The sequence below is a fragment of the Lepidochelys olivacea genome (assembly GCF_965140295.1).
Source record: "Lepidochelys olivacea isolate rLepOli2 genome assembly, chromosome: 3".
In the NCBI taxonomy this organism is placed as follows: domain Eukaryota; kingdom Metazoa; phylum Chordata; order Testudines; family Cheloniidae; genus Lepidochelys; species Lepidochelys olivacea.
Window position 1 is genome coordinate 57157376 of NC_140413.1, and position 16076 is coordinate 57173451.

General features: G+C 40.4%; 1 protein-coding gene across 6 annotated transcripts in view; it reads right to left on the minus strand.

The window, feature by feature from the left end:
• Positions 1-15257, minus strand: part of LOC311518603 (isoaspartyl peptidase/L-asparaginase-like) — a 53472-nt gene extending 38215 nt beyond the window's left edge. The window contains exons 1-3 of one of the 6 annotated variants that reach the window (XM_084624537.1): positions 14845-15250; positions 11657-11858; positions 5135-5277 (exon numbers count right to left, since the gene is read on the minus strand). In XM_084624537.1, coding sequence (XP_084480663.1) covers positions 5135-5277; positions 11657-11843 — 330 coding nt within the window. In that variant the 5' untranslated portion in view covers positions 11844-11858; positions 14845-15250. Of the gene's footprint in view, positions 1-5134; positions 5278-5653; positions 6021-11656; positions 11859-14844 lie in introns of those variants that run through there. The other 5 variants (XM_084624539.1, XM_084624542.1, XM_084624538.1 and 2 more) reach the window with 5 other exon arrangements.
• Between the last annotated feature and the right edge of the window lie 819 nt (positions 15258-16076).

Genomic DNA, 16076 nt, shown 5'->3' on the forward strand with positions numbered 1-16076 from the left:
GCCTCGGTACTGTGGACACACTCCACCCACTTAATGGTCTTAAGTGGGGACACACACAATCAACTGTATAAAATTGATTTATAAAAAAAAAATTTCTATAAATTCAACCTAATTTCGTAGTGTAGACATACCCTAAGCAGCAAACTGGAGACCTAAGAACACACAGGCAACCTGACTTTAAATTGCCTGGGGTCTATCACAGGGTGTGTTACAATCTTAGTGTTAAATGTTGTAAACATTTACATATGTGAGTATCTTTACTCCCATGATTAGCCCCACTGAATGCATTCATTGTGTGCATAGGCATTTGCAAGATCACGACCTTAAGGTACATCTGCACTGGAATAAAAGAGTGACAGCATGACTGCCGTTGGCCCGTGTCAGCTGACTCAGGCTCACAGGACTCAGGACACAGAGCAGTAAAATTGCTGTGTAGACATTCACACTCGGGCTGGAGCTCAGGCGCTGGGACTCCGTGAGAAGGGAGAGTTACAAAGCCCAGGCTCCAGCCCCAGCCTGAACGTCTACAGAGTAATTTTGAATCCCACAGACTGAACCTCGCAAGCCTGAGTCAGTTGACTGAGGCCAGCCACAGGTGTTTCATTGTCAGGTAAGCACACCCTCACTGTAAAACTCTTTTTACATTTTTTTTATTGTCAAACTAAGTCCTTATTCATGAGAACAGAGACATGGAACAGTTTTCACTGTAGAAGTGGAGGCATGAGACAGGAGTCTTCTGTGTCTTCGTAACAATGGACAACACAGTCTTATATACCGAGTGATGTTACCAAACAAGAGAAGACATACCTGTCCTGCGAGCCTATTAACATTTGTCAGGGAGAAGAATAAAGACAGTGTATTCAGACAAAGCTGAAATGATCTTGTACTTTGCTGAACAAAACTTCCTTTGTGCAATACTGCCCCCCTATGCCTTTGTAACTAACCCACTAGCAACCTGTGATCCAAAACCTCCAAGAATTAGAGTGGGAAGAGAGACACTTAAATACATACATTTCAAAGAAAATTATAAGAAGACTACCTCCAATACCTGCTCTCTTCTGCCTCCCCACAACAAAGGCAGATGGGCAATGGAAACCTCTTCATTGTATTTATTTAAAAAGTGAACATAAATTCTCTTTTAAAAATAACTCAAAGCCATTAAATGTCTAAACAAACAACTTTTCATCGTATATGCCCTATTAAGTTATATAATTTTTAAAAGGTTGTTTAGCAAATCAGCTCTCAGGTGTTCCCAGCATGCACTGCTCTGGTGATGCCTTCACAGCTTAGAATAGGTTCTGAACAGGAAATCTTTGCCAACAGAGGGGAGAGTCATTCCTTTAAGCTAGCTCTTACTAGGAAGGAATATAGGATGGGTCTTCAGTGCTTCTTCTATAGCACTTTTCTAAAAGTTTTGTTTATTTACCAATCTTATTGCATAGCCTACAGCAGAAAAAACAGCTGGAATATTGAAAAATGGACTTCCTCTCCCTCTAGAGAGGCAGATACGATGCTCACTTCCTCCCACCACCTGTTTTTTCTGTGGCCTCTTTAATATGTTTGTTAAATTAACAATATTGCAGATGTTGGCAATTAGTGGAATATAAATAATATATAGACAAACAAGAATTTCCAAAATAAATAAGAAAGGTCTCAGGGTTTGGGTGACCAACAACAAATGGTCATAGGTGCCAGTTTAAAAGACTTTGGCAGCCAGCCTTGAATTCAGACTAAGATTGCCATTTGTTTATTCAAAACCCTGGCACAATACAGAACAGAGCAAAGATACTACCTCCTGCATTAAGGAGCTTATATTCCATATTAGAATCTTTGGGGTCTAATTTAGGGAGGTGGGTTGTACTGTAGTTTAAATTTATTCATACAACTCATTCATTGCATGGAAAACCAAGTAAACCAGTGTTCCAATCATCATACAATCTTTACCTATTAGAGTTCTTTTCTCCTGAGAATGCCTAATAATTCTTTCATTTTTGGATGGCTATTTTCACACACATATACCCTGTACATCAGTTTTCTATTTCTGTTCATTGCAAATAATAATTTAACAGGAACTGCCTACAAAGGGATTTGTTGGCTCAGTACATTAACCTACTAAGCCTTTCACCTCTAGATACTTCTCAATTCTGTCTTATGGTAAATCATCAGTTAAAGTTAGTCTGGTACTCTCATTTTCATCCACATCACAACACCACTATGTCATTTGGCTAAATTTGGCCCAACTGAGAGCCTGAGTTACAGAAAGCTAGGATACCAATGGGTGCTGCAGGATTTAAAGGAATTGTTTTGGCCACTAGATGGAGCTCATATTGTTCCACAGGCAGAACGGAAACAATTACAAAACAGCTTTTATTATTATTATTATTTATTATTATGGCTGTTTTTCAAAGGAATCTAAGAGAGTTACGCACCTGATTTCCATTGAAATCCAAGGGATCTGGGCACCTAATACTCTTAGGATCCTTTAAAAATCCCAGCCGTCATCTTCCATGTGTTATGGAGTTCAAAGTGTTTCTAGATCATACAAAAATCTTTGCAATATACAAATATTAGACCTCCATTCAATTTATTAGCAACTAATTTTTTTTTTTACCTTCCATAAATAGGGTATCCCTTAAAATGATGTGCATGATGCTAAGAGTAGTTAGGGCTGTACAAAGTCACACTTGGGTGCAGAGGACTGCTACAAGGCCTAGCTCAGCCATTTTGTAAGGTTGTGCAGGAGGGGAAGTGCGGTTGGAGCAGCCAAGCTGGAGGCCTCCACACCTTCTGTGCACTGCAGAGGTGAGGTCTGCACATAAGCTGCTGGCCCAAAATTTCTGTCTATAGCAAGCAGAAGGGCAACAGCTGGTGTTCCAGCTAATAGACTAGAATTCTAGCCGGTGGAAGGGAAAAGGTGAATTCCCCTGCTAGCTAAGGATATATAAATTATATGTCCACCACCCACTTGGACTTCTCCTTGTGAAGCCTGGTTACTAGAGCTTTGAGGAAAAGAGTAAATTTTACCAGAAAATAAAATCTCATTGTTTTGTTTTATCAGAATAATACAAGCTTTCTGTTCCTGTATAGTAGTGCTCTATTACTTGACTTAAAAATCTAGCCTCAATATTTTTGACACTACCAAAAAAATTTAACTGCCATTGTACAAAGACTTCACCATGATTGTAGGGAGAGAGAGAGACAAGTAAATAATAATACCATATAGCTCTTGAAAAGCACTTTTCATCAGTAGCTCACAAAACACTTTACAAAGGGGGGTAGTACCATTACCCCCATTTTACAGACGGGGAAACTGAGGCACGGAGTAGGGAAGAGATTTGTCCAAGGTCACCCAGCGGGTCAGTGGCAGAGTTGGAACCAGAACCTGGGTCTCCAGAGTTCTAGTTCTGTGACCTGAGATGGCTTTTTCAAGAGTGCTTACTGTTAGCCTAACTCTGCTCCCACTCAAGCCAAAAGGTGGTTTTACTATTCAAAGACAATAGGCAAATCAGAACTTTTATCCTTTGAAACATGAATAGCCAAAGGTTATTAAAGGTGACCTGTTTAAAAAAAAATACAACCTGTGTCTTTTAGAATGTTGAGAAAGACCTGGAAATATTCCTCTCAGGCTTATTTTTACATTAAAAATGTTAGGCCTTGTCTACCTTGGTTTTGCCTGGATGACTCTATGAACACCTGCAGAATTAATGACAGGTGAATGAAACCTTAGTAACTGAGTGAAAAAGGGATTTTTGTCAGAATCCTTAAAGAAAACCAATCAAGATTTAAAAAAAAAAAAAAAATTAATTAATTAAATTTTTACACATTTGTTTAACCCAGTGTTTTGATGACAAACATTTTGGTGGAAAGCTCTCTTTGTTAGAGATTCAAACTCCCTATTCTTCTATTAAGGGATAAGATAGCTCCCACTCCAGTTCTCTAGTCCTTCAAGAAGCCTTTCAGGACAAGTCTTAATATTCTTGATCATACTAGGTTATAAGAAGAGAAACAAATACCTTTACAATCCCACATTCAGGCTTTTATAGGTCATGAAAGGGGAGAAAATGTTTGTACTCCTCCTTTGTAAGTCACCTTTAAAATAGCCAGGAGACTGAGGTAAAAGCAGCGTGAAAAATAAACCCACTTAGGCCTTGTCTACATGAAAATATTCCTTACCCTTGTTCAGCTATCGTGGAGCTGCACTGGTACTATCAATAGTGTAAATTCTAGTTTAGACAGGGTTGCAAGCTCTTAATCACCATGCCATATAATCCTAACTGTGGTAAAAAATAGTGACACCCAGTCTACCTTAGAGCTTCCCCATTGGTTGCAACACTGTGGCTACACCATTGCTGAAAAACAGGCAAGTAAATCCCTCATGAGATACCCATTAAGAAGCACTTGTTACTGGAGAAAAATGAAATGTAACAGTTAACATGTAGTCAAATCCAGATGCTCATGATTTCATTTGCCACATATACTGATAAATTGTGTTCAGACAAGTTCAGTTACCACAAGTTGCATCTTTTACTGCTATCTGCTCCTAGTGCAAAGTTGCAGTGCTAGTCTGTGACATGACTAGTCTTTCCAGATTAATCATCTGATTATTTCACAAAATCAGAAAGTAGAAGTGGAGAGGTCATCTAGTGTAATCTATTAAACCATCTAATAGAGTTACTATTGTGTCATTTACTTCAATCGCCTAACATTGCATGATTGTCCCCTACAGGCAATCTTCAGTACATTGTCTTGCCTTTTCCCTGCAGGAGCAAGCAGGAGGGCTCTGAGAGACACTGCTCTTATTAAAACAAATATCTACAGTATTAGCTCAGAGAAAGGTGAAAACAACTGGCAAAGTAAATTATGTATATCAATTTCTCCTCAAGTTTGCAAGTGTATGCAACACCGTTTTAAGTGTTGAATAAAATTAGCACTTCAACTAATTTAAAAATCTTAAAATAAAAATAATCTTGCCTCTTTATATTCATGCCCATGGTCCCTCCTAGTACCACTGATTTCTTCCTCCTACCCTGATTTAAAATACTACATAAACAACATAGTCAGTGAGGTGTATCAATACATGCAATGAAATCCTAAAGGAAAAAATGTTTCTTATTCAAGTGCACATTCAGCATACCTTTTCCATGACAAGACGAGCAAGCTTTATTGGGTTAGCTATACATTTAACTGCAGATACTGCTCCTGAGGCTAGATTTTTTCCATCCATGATAATGGCATCCATTTCTACTTCACCCTTCTCATTTAAAACAGATCCACAGCCTAAAGACCAAAAGGGGGGCGGGGGGAAGAAAAAAGACATTAAGAGCTAAACATGGGGTGATTCAGTTTTATTAGCTTTTATTAGGCAAACCTCTTTTCCAGTTTGTGTATTGGCTTGTTTTAAGCCTCCTAAATGCCAAACAGGTTTTGAAAAGAGAAACATTCCTGTTCAAACAGAAATAATTAATAGGATAGTATATGGAACTTAATATAATTGAATTTTTAATGGTACCTAAGTCACATTAGGAGTGAAGGGCAGAGTTATAAACAACTATAAATGAGACTGTTTCTACCGCAATATCTCTTTTTACACACATAAAACTATTTTACCTCCACATTCCTCCAACAATAGATGCAGTACAACCTATCAGTATACCTTAGGGTCTAATCCTTTGAGGTGCTGAAATCAATCAGAGATGAAGGCAGACGGTATCTTCCCAGGCCAAACAACAAGATTTCAACCACTGTTGGATTTGGTGCAATGGCACAAATGCAAAATTCTAGCAAGAGTGGAAAAATGTATTTTCCATTCACCAAAAGTCTGAAATATTGTGAAATATTTATCGTTAGCAAAAATAAATGAAGGAGTTAAGAAAAACACTAAGACAAATAATAAAATGCTGTGAAAATCTGAGCAGTTATTGGAATAGCTTTTTTTAACTATTTATGTCAATTCCGTAGCGAAACCTTCTTTCAACAATGAGCTATACTGTGTGATATGCAGGGTGATACTGTAAAAAGCTCTTTAGTAACTGGAATATTTTATCAAGGGTGCTGGTTAGTAATCGATCATCACTGAAATCAACACAAATGTATAAATCTTGCAAACAGTGGGGAGAAAAGTACAACTCCATTTGAAATCAAGCTTCTAGTAGAAACACCTTCAGTATGTTGTTAACAGGACTGGTGCTTTAGCTGTGCTTAAACTGTGAAAAGGTATTTTCCTGTTAGTAAACACCAGTCTCCATCCTTCTTTAATATTGGTTTAACAATCTCTGACATTAGACTTTTAATCCAAAATATTACAGACCTGGTGCCACTGACTTCTGTGAGATTATTCACCTGAGTAAAATTATATATGTGCTGATGTATGGGGGATGAGGTATTGGTGAGCTCAACTCTCCACTTTCTGCTAAAAGCATAGAACTCTCCTTTCCCCCATAGTTTGGATTCCTCTAAAACTTTGGGTTGCCAACCCTCCAGATTGGCCTGGAGTCTCCCGGAATCAGCATCTATCTCCCGGTGACTATTGAAAGCAATCTGGGAGATTTTAATAGGATATTTTAAGAAAATGACATTACGTCATGCTGGGGAAAAAATATCTCCTGGAACAGTTCAGTCAGAGTTGGCAACCCTACAGCTGCTCCTGCACTATTCAGATCAGTAAGTTAGCAGTCTGTGACTACCACTGGCTGCCATCTCCCAGCTGGGTCACATATCTGTTCCTGCCTCACATATCCAGGAAGACAAGTTCATGCAGGTGTTTCAAACCCGGAGCATTCAAACATGACAGCTGCTGTGCACTGAGATGGGCATAACTAATCATAAGCCACTACATTTGCAGCAGCACTTCACAAAAACACAGGTCATTTGGCCCAGCTTTGAATCAAGGGCAGGAAGCAAGAGCCAAGGAAAACCCAAAGGCCAGCAAGGAGTGGGTCTGACCTCTTCCAAATTGTAGTAGGGTTTGTAGGGGCAGAGCACTTATCTAGCAGATGAGAGGGAGTCTGTGTGTGCCTTTGTCTGCTCTCACTGGAGCCTGTTTCTCCACACTCCCTGCTATCTATGCACCACAGCGTGGCTGGGCCTGCAAGGGAGAAGAGAGTATAAAGAACGTTATATTCCTGACATCGGAGCTGTAGTCCTTGTACATCATAGGTTCGGCGTTGCTACTAGCAGGTCAGGTTTCTGTATCAGATATGGACTAGCTGCAGAGCTATTCCAGAGAGATACTGTATACCAGAGATGTAAGACACTTTAATAAAATGCCAGGAATAGCTGGTGTGAAGTCGTTATGTTAAACAGAGCACCACCTCGTGGCTGAACAGTATAACATATTTTAGAATTCCATTCCATACGGAGTGTAAACTAGCACTGTTAACCCCCATAGACGGGGTGGCAAGGAGGTGTGACCATGGCCCCTTCTCACCTCAGCCAGTAGAGCTAACCAGCTTCTAAAGGGAGTATATGCTGCATGCTCTGTGCATGCAGTTAGATCTGGAAGATGTGCCTCTTGAACGCCTGCAAGGGCTGGGAGACACATCATTCACAACACATGGCCCAACTGAACCCTGTTGTCTAGAAGAGACCTGTGTCACTTCATCCTTACCCCTATTTCCTCCCCACCCCACTCCTTGTCTCTTAGAAATGCTGGTGTTTTCCAGCAAACATTACACAACAAAACCGCTTTCTCCTTTATGGAGATAAACACCACATGGTGGGTTTTAAACAGCCACTCCAATCAGGCCTCTCTTCACATAGCTTTCAGCTCATTTTCTCCTGCTCATTAAATACAGCTGTTCTCAATGAGCTTTAACACATGTAGCTGTATATGTAAGTGATTACAACTACTTACCATGTGCATTAGTGAAGCCAAACTTCAACAAGTGGGCTGCAAAACTGTTTCAGCTGAAAGCTCAGGCCCACAACCTTAGCAATTTTTTGTTAAAAGTCAGTTGTCATTTAATGTGTGAAGTACATTATAAACAGAGCACGGAATACAGTTATCTGAGCAAAGAGTAAATTTGAGTAAACATTATTAAGCAAAACAATCTATTTCAGGCTTAAAATATACTGATTTGCTCATTTATAACAAAAGGTGGTCACAAGACTCAGTTCAGGAAAAGGGAAGCCATATACATGTACTTTGCTTTATATGCTAGTTAAATGTTAAAATTGTTGACTGACAGTCTTTTTGGTAGAGGATAATCTGAAGTTTTATCAGCCATTTGCGATAGTTTGATAAATTCAGAGCAGCTGCTCACAGTCATTAAATCAGCAGAAATAAGAGTTTAGACACATGGGGCTAAATTCCCCTCTCAGTTACAATGGTCCACTGAAGCCAAAGGGTTCAATGTAGCGAAGCTAATGAAGTAACACCAGTGAAACAAAAGGAAAATTTCACCAACAGATTCTTTGTCATGTAGTACAGCCCCTCTATTTTAATGGATTAGTTGGTTGACATTGGGGTAGTAAATTCTTACAGTGCTCTGTCAGAAAGGACGTGACTAAGAACCTCAAGTCTTGCATTCTAGAAAACAGGGCAAGAGGCTTCCTCTTGAGGGCAGTGTTTTGCAGACAATCACTTTTCTTGCCCTAGACAGAAATACATAACTTTAAAATATTGGTTACTATGTGTCTGAACTTGATGTCTACGAGATAGACAACTTGGACAAGGAATAATGATATAGTGAAGGGGAATGAAAATATCCCCAGATGGAAAACTTAGGTACATATGTGGTGGTGGCAAAATAATGGTCTACCTACCTTTCCCTAGCCAACTTATTTTTTCTGCTCCCTCCCCTTCCATCCCAGTAGGACTCAAAAGTAGTAATCCCAGGAGTGACAGGATACTGTATAAAGGGATATGGAGAGCCTTTGGTCAGCTTACGGGTATTACAAATTATATTATTTCAGTGGCCAGTGTAGCCAGCCAGGTTTTCAGCCTTTTACATGTAAAAAAAAATTCTCAATAGTGGCACCCAGATATACTGCGCAAAACAGCACACACAAGTAAACCTTACTCAACCAAGAAGCTCCATTGGCTTCAAATATATGCTCTGTCTGAATAAAGATTAAAAATACATGTTCACATGTGTTTTTGTAGAACCATCTATACTTGTGCATAACAAACCAAAAGATCACATGATCTTTTGGTTGTAATTCTTCCCTTTCCCCCTTCTCTGTTTTTCATCATCACACACAGTATTACATTTAAACGTAGGCCCAGACCCTATGACTGGCTCCATGCAGGCAGATGAAGACCTAAGACCAAGTGGAGATGCAATAAAGTTGGCAGGACTCCTCAGGAGATCAGGGATTTGCCTGTGCAGAGCTAGCTGATGTCTTATATGCAAAAAGGCAATGTCTGGCCAGAGGAGCGCTTCTCCGACACATACAAGGTAAAGCTATAGAGTACTGAAGCATTCAAATAAATAAAATGCTGAAAACAAAGTTCAGATACTGATCCATTAACATAAGCAAAATAAATCTCCGAAGGTGGGGGGGAATAAAGACTTCTTTCATGGACAGGCAAAGAAAAGTGCAAGATCAAGTAGAGAACAAATCTAGGGTTGGTTATATAACAATCGCATCTTTCGTACCATGTTTGCCCCATGTTTCTGTTTCCATTTTGCTAATTCAGAAAGGCTTGTCACCAGCAGTGTTTTCTACCCAAGTCAGTCAGAGAACAATATATTTCTAAAACAAAGTGAAATGGCTTTTCAGTTACAGGATGGGGAAGGACATATGATGCTCTCTGAACTAGGTGGCCATGCTGAAAACAATTGCGTCTACATAAAGCACTGAACAAATGCGGGCCTTTTTCTTCAGCTCCATTCCTGACATATTGAGTGGGAGCACTAAAGGAGAAAAAGGAGCACTATTTTCCACTCACTTTAAGCAAGATGATAAAATGGGGTTGGTGGGAAGGGGAAAATATTAGACAGCATCATTGAAGATGGGGGCTCATAACTGGTATACTTAGCAATGAGCATACTCGTAAGAATTCACAGATTATCTACTGTCTTAACAGCACTGATATTCTGAAGAGAACAATCCCACTCGGGCAGTAGATTTAGGCCAAGCACTGACAAAAAGATCGAGGTCTAAGTTTTGCCCACAGTTGCATTCAGGTAATTTAAATGGAAACGCCAGGGTTATAATGAAGGTATAATTCACTCCTGAAGGTCTGGGTCTCTTAATAAACTCATAGTACAAAAATGAAGGAACTTCTGCACAAGAACAACACTGCAGAACAAGAACAAAGCTGCAGCTATTTTAAAAAAACCTGAGACCAAAAATAGAAACTCTTCTCCTTTTGTCAATCTTCATGCTCTTTACTTAGAATCATAGAATATCAGGGTTGGAAGGGACCTCAGGAGGTCATCTAGTCCAACCCCCTGCTCAAAGCAGGACCAATCCCCAACTAAATCATCCCAGCCAGGGCTTTGTCAAGCTTGACCTTAGAAATATCTAAGAAAGGAGATTCCACCACCTCCCTAGGTAACGCATTACAGTGTTTCACCACCCTCCTAGTGAAAAAGGTTTTCCTAATATCCAACCTAAACCTCCCACACTGCAACTTGAGACCATTACTCCTTGTTCTCTCATCAGCTACCACTGAGAACAGTCTAGAGCCATCGTCTTTGGAACCCCCTTTCAGGTAGTTGAAAGCAGCTATCAAATCCTCCCTCATTCTTCTCTTCCGCAGACTAAACAATCCCAGTTCCCTCAGCCTCTCCTCATAAGTCATGTGTTCCAGTCCCCTAATCATTTTTGTTGCCCTCCGCTGGACTCTCTCCAATTTTTCCACATCCTTCTTGTAGTGTGGGGCCTAAAACTGGACACAGTACTCCAGATGAAGCCTCACCAATGTCGAATAGAGGGGAACGATCATGTCCCTCGATCTGCTGGCAATGCCCCTACTTATACAGCCCAAAATGCCATTGGCCTTCTTGGCAACAAGGACACATTGTTGACTCATATCCAGCTTCTCGTCCACTGTAAACCCTACGTCCTTTTCTGCAGAACTGCTGCTGAGCCATTCGGACCCTAGTCTGTAGCGGTGCATTGGATTCTTCCGTCCTAAGTGCAGGACTCTGCACTTGTCCTTGTTGAACCTCATCAGATTTCTTTTGGCCCAATCCTCTAATTTGTCTAGGGCCCTCTGTATCCTATCCCTACCCTCCAGCGTTATCTACCTCTCCTCCCAGTTTAGTGTCATCTACAAACTTGCCGAGGGTGCAATCCACACCATCCTCCAGATCATTAATGAAGATATTGAACAAAACCAGCCCGATGACCGACCCCTGGGGCACTCTACTTCATACCAGCTGCCAACTAGACTTGGAGCCATTGATCACTACCCGTTGAGCCTGACAATCTAGCCAACTTTCTATCCACCTTATAGTCCATTCATCCAGCCCATACTTCTTTAACTTGCTGGCAAGAATACTGTGGGAATGAGAAATACTTACAATGAGAAATAAGGCATTTTGAGAGGCCAACATCCAAACAAGTGCAGTCTGTGCTCAACTAAATGCATCACATTGAAAAATCCACCCCTCCCCCGCACAACCAACAGAGCAAAATACACAAGGATAATAATGTGGTCTACATAGAGAGATTTCATTGTGTAGTTATATGCTTGAAAAATTACCTGCATTAAAATGTGGATCATCTTCCATTGAGGTCACTGCTTCTTCAACTGCATCTAATGCACTGCCTCCTTGTTTAAGGATACTGTAACCTTTCAGTGCTGCTGTGGTAACACCTGAACGAGCTCCTTCTTCCCGATCTTTAAAGATGCGGCCAGCTCCACCATGAACCACAATAACAGGCTTCATACTGCCAAATCCTTGCTAATTACAGATTAGAAACATGTTATTCAGAACTAATCTTCCTAAAACACATGCAAAGCAAGAAGCTTTAGCGAATGCTCCCTTCTTCATGGTCCAGCCCCACAGATGAAATCCACTGCGGTGCTCTGTGTGATATTAACTAGGTTTATTTTTCAGGAGACTGAACATTCTCAATACAGGCTTCCTGATTCTGTAATTCACCTCAGGTGCTGACAGGGCATAAGTATGTTGACTTTCACGGCATGTTGCAAAGGCCATCTATTTACTTAGCCTTATCCTGAAGGATGGATTGAGGACGGAGGGTTTTAAAAGGTCCATTCTTACTGCCACTATAGTCAATGGAAGTTTTGCATGTGACTTTAGTAGATGCAGGACTGACCCTTCATATCTCATGGGGAAAGAGAATTTGGTTTGAATAATTATTTCATGTGTTTTTTCAATTATATTATTCATACGGCTTGAGATATTGTGATAGGCACAGATTTATACTTTGAGGAAATAAATAAGAGCTCAACAAATGAGAAGTAGAATTATACTGAAGAAAGGCAAAAGAGAAAAACACCTCTCAGGAGAAACAGTATCATACTTAAACACTTTTGTCTGTAAATTCTCTTTCTGCATTATAACTGTATATATAGTAAGTAAATAGAGCCCAGAAACAGCAGCTACAAACTCACTGAATCATATGGTTAGGTGAAAAAGAAAAAGGAAAAAAATGAGGTCATGACAATTCTGCACCTGAAATGGTTTTGGTTTCAAGTTGCTCTTTTTATACATTGATGGCAGAATTTGGTCTTAAGATATACGCAGGCAACCTTCATTCACTTCAGTGGGGGTTACAATTTTTTTGGTGAATCCTAACTTTGACAAGCTTTTAAAAATAAGTTTGCACACTATATATCTACATCTACACATTTCAAGATATTGCACTTGTCTCCCTCAACCTGTTTTAAGAAGTTTCACTTACATAGTGAAAGAAATAATTCTTACATGTGGAGAAATAATTCTTCTATAACAAATAATAAGGAAATTAAAACTTGAGGCTTGTTCCTGCTAACCCTTCTTTCATGTCAGATGAATAATCTGTATCTTCTACTTTAATCAACCTGTTTGCATAGTGCAGTTAAAGCTACTCACCTGACATGAAGGAAGTGTTAAGCAAGATCTGGCCTTAGTTTAAAACTTAACTGATGCTTTCGCCTGGATTTCAAACCTTTGACCACTTGCAAGGTAAGCACAAACTTCGTACTCTGGGAAACACAAGCTGGTAGTGAACAGTTTAATTTTTATTTTTGACTGTACAGAAAGGAACATTAATTGCTTTGCCACTCTGTAAAGAATGAGAAATAAGGCATCTTGAGAAGCCAGCATCCAAACAAGTACAGTCTGCACTCACCTAAATGTATTACATTAAAAAATTTACACACACACCTGTGTCGAGAACAAAGGTAAATCTCCCCACTGTATTTTCCACTGAATGCATCCGATGAAGTGAGCTGTAGCTCACGAAAGCTTATGCTCAAATAAATGTTAGTCTCTAAGGTGCCACAAGTACTCCTTTTCTTTTTGCAAATACAGACTAACACGGCTGCTACTCTGAAATTTGTCTTTATGGTCATTTCTCCTTTGCTTTTCCTCCATTTCCATCTTACTTCTAGGACTCATGAGGCATTTCACCACATGAGATTAGTATATCAGGACACACTATTATTATTAAGAAGATGACATATGCCAATGGGAGGAATGGACTTGGATATAATACATCTTTTCACAGATAGGTGGTAAACTGTGAGCCATGTGATACGGTAAATTACATTTATCATGCAATGATTATAGTCTGGATTCTGCCTCCATCTTCTCCTGGGACTACTTCTAACATTACAAGCCTCTGAATGGTCACCATTTAAAAAAAAAAAAAAAAGCTTGATGCCAAAGAACAAACAAACCAACCACCCCATTTTATTCTTTACCTTCCCAAATGTTTACTCTGACGTATCTGATTGGCATTCTTTAGTCCTGGTTGACTGGTTTAGAGGCCCAATCTCTTATAAGCCACAGGGTTTTGGAAAGGAGCTTTATACCATATTACCAGTGTTATTTATAATAGCACACTAAATGTGCCAGACATTGTACAAGCACATAGGAAAGCACAATCCCTACTGCAAAGGGGTTACAGTCTAAAAATGGGGCACACGGTTACTTGATTATAGCTCCGAAAGGTACTAAGATATTGGATTTTAAAGCAGACGTATTTATGTAGCCTAGTATTTAGATAGTTAAACAAACAAACAATACATTCCTCTTTGTCAAAGAGAGTCCCCGTAGTTCGAAGGGAATCTGGCTTTACTAGAGGAGGAATGAAAAATAGTATGGGTTTTTAAAAAAATGCTCTAAAACCAGTTTCTGTTAACTGTGTGACACAGACACACACATATATATATAAAAAATACAGATGGTGCCATGTGACATACTTTTAATTGGCACAGTTGTATGGCGGCCTGCATAACTCATTCATAACTTTGCGACTGGTGAAGAGTTTACCCATCCCCAACTCTTGCAGATCAAACCTTTATACCCCATAATCATGAATCCTCTCAATAGATTACATTTGTGGTACTGACCACTACCGAGATTAAATAAAGGAGGAAAATACACCTCTTTTAGCATAAAATGATACAACTTAGAAATGCAGACCTGCTCTTTGGGAGGGGAGATGGATTTTAGAACTCAGCCTTCACACCCACTCCTTCTGGGGACAAAGGATTTTGCTACACGATTTTCAATAACGAGCGCTTAAATGTCTCCCTCATTCACAATTCCCCCCCAGCACCTGCAGACAAGCGACAGTTCCCAGAAATTCCTGAGAATCGACATGTGTACCAAACCAGAGCAAGCAGCAGAGGACTAGCAGAAAAAGCGAGGAGGAGGAGGAATGCATTCATTCACGCCGCTGCAGGCTGTTTTGTTACAGGGTAGAGTTACTCACAGGTGGTTGCTCTTGCAGACTTCGCTGATGAGTAGGAAATCTTAAGGGAGGGACACAGAACAGGAGCCAAGGGTCTACAAACGCTCAGTCTTGCTTCCGCATGAGATGGCTCTGGTGTAAAAGGCTGGTGATCACATGAGCAGCAATTATCAGGCAGTTTGCCCTTAGTAAAAAGAGCTGCTGTCTTCCTGTGTTTGAATGGATTTGAAGGAAGAAGGCTCCCTTAATTAAAATGGCTACCTAGGTCCTCTCAGAAGCGAGGCGAGTAAAGGCTGCCATCCATTACTGTCAAGAGGTTCAAAGCTAAGGTGCCGTCTGTCAGGGTTTCTACCCCCCTTATCCTCTAGCAGTGTTTTCTTTTTTCCCCTGTCTTTTGTTCTCCCTGAGGTGGGGACGGAAAAGGGCTCAGGAAGCTGAAGGCAGGGAAGGGAGGTGCAGGCTAGAAAAGGAAAACGGACAGCTGCCCCCTTCTTTCTGCTGGAGTGGGACTGCCGAATCCCCCGCCTGGCAGCCTTCTGCTGTGTGAGTGGCAGCTTAGATTTGCAATGGAAAATGCACACACACATTTGTGGAGAGGCTTCCAACTAAAGATCAACAGCATAAAGCACACAGAAACCTAATCCACTGTGGTGTTTTTAATCTCATGAGTCTAAATTAGTGAAGCTGAATGCAGGTGAAATTGAACAAGTGAAACTTTATTAAACCCTGTGGACTGCTATCCACCAGGCTGAGTTGCTTCCTGCCTAACTCCCTATGTTCCCCTCACCAGGGTTGTGCCATCTATAAGAGTCTCTCCAAGAACATGGCCCCTCTGGCAATGATACAGCATTCAGATTTTTCAGCCCATGTGCTGCCCCCCTTCTGTAGGTTATGCTGCTGGCCAGTTAGGCACAAGAGCCCACATCCTCAAAGGTATTTAGATACAGACAAATAACTTCAAGGGTCTGGGCCAAAGCCCATGGGCATTCCTGTGTCCCCAGATGGACATTGGAAGTGATTTCATTATTGCAAATGCAGGTGTTTACAAGCAACTCTGCCCAGCAAAGATCACTGTAGGTAAACACCCCAAACCAAACCTTTCCTTCATGCTTATAAATGTTCCTGTTTCACCACAGCAGCAGCCTAGACTGCAGGCAATATTATGCAATGCTGTAGCCTCAGGAGCACTGTGGACAAGGACATACACCTATTCAGTGAGCCAATGCTAGGCAAAGCAATCTGTGTGAACCACT